This window comes from Vipera ursinii (genome assembly GCF_947247035.1).
Source record: "Vipera ursinii genome assembly, chromosome: 2".
Classification (NCBI taxonomy): Eukaryota; Metazoa; Chordata; class Lepidosauria; order Squamata; family Viperidae; genus Vipera; species Vipera ursinii.
The window spans coordinates 32435670-32441669 of record NC_139513.1 but is presented as its reverse complement, the minus strand read 5'-3'; the positions used below and the strand labels follow the sequence as shown (position 1 = coordinate 32441669).

At 37.1% G+C, this 6000-nt stretch overlaps 1 protein-coding gene across 6 annotated transcripts in view; it reads left to right on the top strand.

Moving 5' to 3' along the window:
- CADPS (calcium dependent secretion activator) overlaps window positions 1-6000 on the top strand; it is a gene marked incomplete at both ends in the record, with an annotated part of 451723 nt that overhangs the window by 322015 nt on the left and 123708 nt on the right. For 4 of the 6 annotated variants that reach the window (XM_083355958.1, XM_083355955.1, XM_083355956.1 and 1 more), the window contains one exon: window positions 2292-2398. In XM_083355958.1, the coding sequence (XP_083212084.1) occupies window positions 2292-2398 (107 nt within the window). Of the gene's footprint in view, window positions 1-2277; window positions 2399-5384; window positions 5394-6000 lie in introns of all 6 variants that reach the window. The other 2 variants (XM_083355954.1, XM_083355953.1) reach the window with 2 other exon arrangements.

The window sequence follows — 6000 nt, the reverse complement described above, 5'->3', positions numbered from 1 at the left end:
AAGGGTGTCCAAGGTCTAGTAATTAGCATAGCAAAAATTGGGTAGCAAGCCAAAAAGTATTGGAAGATTATTGTCAGAACTCTTTCTTTCCTGCACCTTTCCTTTTTTTTTTCCTTCCTCACAGAAAAATGTTCTCTGTTGGATAACTTGCACAATCTACACAATAAGAACAGAATGCTTTTCATTTTCTCCTTGTTGGTTTTTTCAGAAGAGATAAAGGAAATGGACTATTGCTCTTGAATCAAATCTATGCAGGAAGAATGGTTAAGTGCATTGATCCTTTCTAGTTGTATTCAGCTAAAATTCCTTGGATCTAATAAGCTACGAAATGCTAGACAATTGTGATTCTGTGCCCTTTTGACAAGTGCCTGAACTTGGCATTTAAGTTGTGATTCAGACAGTCAGTTTCTGATTGACTAAGCCAGCAAACTTTGATTAATTTGGGTGCACATGATCAGTACCTGGGTTCTTATTCTAATAAGCAGCAATTCTGCAATACTTTCTCAGCTTGGTTACAAGTCATGGAAGACTTCAGTATGACGTAAAGGAGGAGATATACAAGCAATCTCATATGTCTGAAATAGCTGAAGTTATTATTGCTATTTCAAGCAATAGCAATAATAATAATTTGTATTTATGAAGCACCTTTAACAGCTATGTTACAATTCAAGGAAATGCAATAATTACAAACTTCCATCCAATGAAAGTTTAGGGGCATATATAACATAGGAATCAAACTAAGGAATTGACAACATTGCTAAGAATTAAATAGGTGAAAGAGACCACACAATCACCCATAAGTAAAAAAAGAAAAAGGGGAGGAATCTGTTAATGTATCTTAAAGACCATGAAGTTTTCACAGAGGTCAAGGATAGGAGGAAGCTTATTACACAGTCATATGGCCAGGTTCCTGAAAACCTAGTAGAGGGAGATGACGACCCTGGAGTAGAATGTAGAAAGAAAAGGTTGTCTGCTTATACTTTTCTTCTCTAAAAAAAAGCCACATTGAATAAAAATATATTTATTAAATATTAAACTTATATTTACATGTGACTTTAAGCAGAGCTCTTTTTTTAGAAAACCAGAAAATTGAAATAGGGCTCCCACGAATCTCCCTATGGACTAAATGCACAATAAGAATTTGATGTTTACAGGATTAATATATTTAATACGGCATTGTGTTGTTTTAATATAGATATTGTTTTATTTTTTGATTGGGACTTGCCCAGAGTTTGATATAAGGTGGGCAGCTATAAATACTGTATTTAAAAGAAGGAAGGAAGGAAGGAAGGAAGGAAGGAAGGAAGGAAGGAAGGAAGGAAGGAAGGAAGGAAAATAACATGATTCAGCTATCCCTAATGTATAATTAATCTGGCTTTTGGAGAATGTCAAAAAAAAAACCTCTGTTCTTTGGACTTTCATGAAAATATTCTGGACAATTGTACATGAACTAGGAAGGGATTTTTTACATTACATGTAACAATACTTTTGTACACATTCATGCCATATTCAAACATTACATCAAGATTCAGGAACAACCATTTCAGTTAAATGATTTGGCTTGGATGTGGTTTGATTACATGCCATCTGTTTGGTATCAAATTTAAGAGACTACATAGTTAGAAGGGTGATCTGTCCCAAACCTGACCTGTTAAGTCTTCTAATAATATATTATCACCACTGTAATTGAATCCATCTAACTTGTCACTGGTCAGCATTTTCTCCTTTCCACCCCCTTTCCCAGCTCCTTAGATTTCTCAAAAATAAGCATGAGAGACTTCTTCTGTTTTTTGCCAGTCTAAAGTTCAAAGAATATAAATTCATTCATGTAAAATAGGGTGAGTTCATTTTAATCTGCCACTTCAACACTACTAATTCTTAGATTATTTTATACAATACACAAATTGTGAAAATTTCAAATCTAGAGCACAGATATGTGTATGTATCAAGTGTGACATTAAATAGTCCTAATGTAGATACTAGAAAGATGCTGTCTCTAGGAAATTTCTCTAAATTTCTCAGTTTCCGTTAAATACTTGCTATCAGGGCAAAGGAAGGCAATCTTTATATATCTTTTATATTCAATGCTGGAGCACTGTTTTCTTAATACAACAACAAATGTTGCTTCATAGTTTGCTCAGTACTAACTATATAGCATTTTAATCCTTGCATGATGTAGATTTTTTTTCAGATTGCAATTATTACAATTTTTAATTAGCTACCTAATTGATTGGCCTTATATTGAGCTTCTTCTGTCTCACTCCATTTTAATTCAAGTTCTTGTACTGCAGAAAATGTAGGTCGGTTAATTACGCCTGCCAAAAAGCTAGAAGATACAATTCGTTTGGCGGAATTGGTGATTGAAGTTCTGCAGCAAAATGAAGAACATCACGCAGAGGTGAGCAGCAGTAAGCTAAAATTTTCCGATCAAGAACTAGTGAAGCAAGTGTGTACCTCTGCAAACTGCAGACATAATGCTTTATATCCTAGGCAAATCTTAAGTAAGACAATCCATTCTCTCCCCAAAATATTTCTGAATTTCAGTAAATACAACTTTGCCCAGAAATATATTGGAAAAATGTCATCAAGTAATAGGGACACAATGCAAGCTCACTGATTGTGATTTTATCAAGAAAATTCCTCTTGTGTGGGACCCTGCAAAAACCGTGTTCCTGAGGACTGCTTCAGTATTGACTTTCACAGAAGGTTGCTAATGAAGACATTCGTGTAAAAATGTTGTGCTAGAATGCAAAGTCTTCTTGGTTTTATACAAAAGTCTCACAACCTTATTCCATGAAGGAGATTGTCATCTTGAATAATCGTCATTTCTGGATTCAGCTGTTCCTGATAGTTGTATGCACATATCCGTGACTGATAATGATGCAGATTTGGGGCATACGCTTTTAAGAGCTGAATGATTACAACATAAAAAGTACCAAACCTCCAGGTAGCTTTTATCCTGAAAAAGCTAAGCAAAACCAGAAATCCCAGAGCTGTAGGCTAGATCAGGAAGTTGAAAAAGAAAGAAGGCAGTGGCAAAATATGTCCATGTAAAAGGTCTACATGGAAGTCATAGGAGTCAAGCTTGATATTTTTTTCTTTTAATTTCAGAGGGGATATGGTAAAGTCATATATTAAGATGTTAACATATGAAAAGGGGAGTTAAGACCCTCCCAAAGAAATAAGGGAGCAAAGCATCAGAGAGCTACAACTCCAAGGCATCCCAAAGGTGCTTTTCCAGAAGGTGACTGGACTTTCTTGGTTTTTGTTTCCCTTGAAAGCTTTTCACTTCTCATCCGAAATGAAGAAGCTTCTTGGATGAGAAGCAAAACATTTTCAAGGAAAAAACAAAGGGAGCCCAGTTGCCTTTTGGAAAAGCACCTTTGGGACAATCTGATCTGGATGATTGAGACTCTCCACCTTGAACCACTTCTCTGCCTTCTCTAAGGAGTGCTTCACTAAAAGGTATAGAGGACAGTGAAAGCTTCAGGAAGACCATTTTAAAATCGCCCCAGCCTCATGAAATTGCTGTACAGACAAGGTGGAGTTCTGTGGATTAATCTGAGTTTCAGAAACAGATAAGATTGTCACTTGTGGCCTCATGAGATAAATGGAGAGCTCTGCCTGCAAGACAAATTTGATCTGTGGTTCTATTTGGACCCAGGAGCCCGCAATACACCATAACTACATACAGCTGTATTGACAACCAGTGTAATAGTTTTAATTCATGTTAGGCACAGTTCTTCCTCTATCACCTTTTCACTCTGATGAAGATTATGGAGGTAAAATATATGGAAGAAAAGAGGTTGTCCAGATCTGCGAGAAATAATATTTTCATTGCAAGATGGCTTCCGTGAACAATTGCCAGCAGCACAATTTCCACATGCTTTACAAACAGGGATGTGAATCTCCCTAAGAAGACATAATAAGGTGATGAGACTGTGTCATTAACAAGCCATTGCTCAGAGGAAGATAGCTGTGGCAGCCAATAAATATAAAGCCATGGATATTATTGAAATGAATTTGCAAACATTGCTATGACTCCTTTCTCTCTCCCATGTCATCTTCCACTGCTGGTTTTCTGGAAATCTAACTTTTGAGACATTTTAGGAAGTTTCTTATGCCTTGTGAAATGAAGCATACTTCATGAGTAGGCAGCTTTGTGATGAGTTAGGGGTGCTAGAAATCTTGAACAACATAAATTTTATCTGTAAGCCATTCAGGAAGGAGATGGCTCATTTAATATCATAAAATACAAGTACTAAGGTTTCTCATAATCTCAGATCACAGATTCAGGTACACTGCTTGATTTATAGTAATTGCAGGAGCAACCTGACCCTTAGGTTGGTCCATTCTGGATTCTTGTACGCCAGGACTAGCATCATACTCCTCCAGGTCATTTTCATATCAGCTACAGAGCCTAGAAACAGACTAGGCAAGCCTGTGATGGCCATTCCTAGAGGTAGACAGTGAGAAAATAACTTAGCAGACCAGGATAAAGTTTGAGAGTGACATATTTCATATGGCAGATACTGAATCACTCCTAGTTGTGCTTTACATCTCAAGGTGTATCATGCCCTTCCCAAACTTGATGCCCTTCAGATATACTGTCCCTATGTCTCCCAAAATTTCTTGCTAATGTTAGTCATCAATTCTGGAAATCGTAGACCTCATACATCTGGAGAACAAAAGTGGATGAAGGGTGGTCTGTATGATTACATAAAGTGGCAGGCAACCCGTTTTTCTTAATGGTAATTGTAGCTTAAGAACCATCCTGTTTCAGCCTAAGCAAATTCATATATACTGTAACATTCTGACCACTTTGTGATTAGAATGGATTTGCTATTGTATGGCACCCATGTAACACACAGTGCATGCTGCATATACTGAGTGCATAGGTTGACATAATTCTACATAAATTAATTCCAGTGTTCAGTGAAATTGCAATGATTTGATATAACTTTTATAAATCATCCTTTTAAAACTCCAATAAAATGAGCCTTTGCTTATACATTTTAACCCTGTAATATTAATTCCCTCTTTTATGCCACGGAAGACGTCCTCGGACAAGCGCTGGCTCTTCGGCTTTGAAACGGAGATGAGCACCGGCCCCTAGAGTCGGAAACGACTAGCACGCATGTGCGGGGAAACCTTTACCTTTACCTTTTATCACTGACATTTTTTTTATCTTGCATTAAAAAAAACCTTTGAAAAATAATTTCACATTTAAAATAAAACCTAAAATAGCTATCTAATAAAAACAATGTAAAATTAATTTATTTCTAGCGCGTAGCACACCACCAGTCCCAACTAATGCCTGATTGCCTATTTAAATTTCCTCCCTGTTTTTCTACTGTTTATTCAATCTTGGATGATCCTGGCAGGGGAAAGAGGTATGTCACTCAACCTGAATGAACTGAGTTGCCTCCTGTCATATTTTGTGCATGCCCTCTCAGTGCCATGTTTCCTAATGGGATCTCCCCTGGGTAATCCTTGCTTTGTAACTTTGGATTCAAGGAATGTAACAGCAACTTCAGTTTCAATTGCTTGTGGAACTGTAACCCTACATCGCAGGTCAATGTTGGGGAGGCTCTCCAGCCCTGCATGTAGCAATGGGTATACTTTTACAAGCACTGCGGTTACATCCCAACACCTGTCTTACCTGCCTGGGCTCTTTCCTCAGCCTGTTGTTTATCCCTGTTGCTCAGCACACACCTGATTTATAATTCACCTTGCTGGTAATATCTATGAATGAGAAGGAAGTAGCTAGGAGTACAGCACTTTGCCCTCTGGTGTTTTTTTCCTTCATTGTGTGTATTGTTTTAGTATATACAATATTTATATATGGAGAGAGATTATACAGGTTTGAGGAGGTAGCAAGATCTGTTCTCAGATGGCTGAGGGTAGAGAATAGCAGTGTAACTCCGAAAGGGCATTTTTTTATTTTTATTTTTTTTGGAATGGAAATGGGCTATTTAAGGGAAACCATGTTGTTTCCAA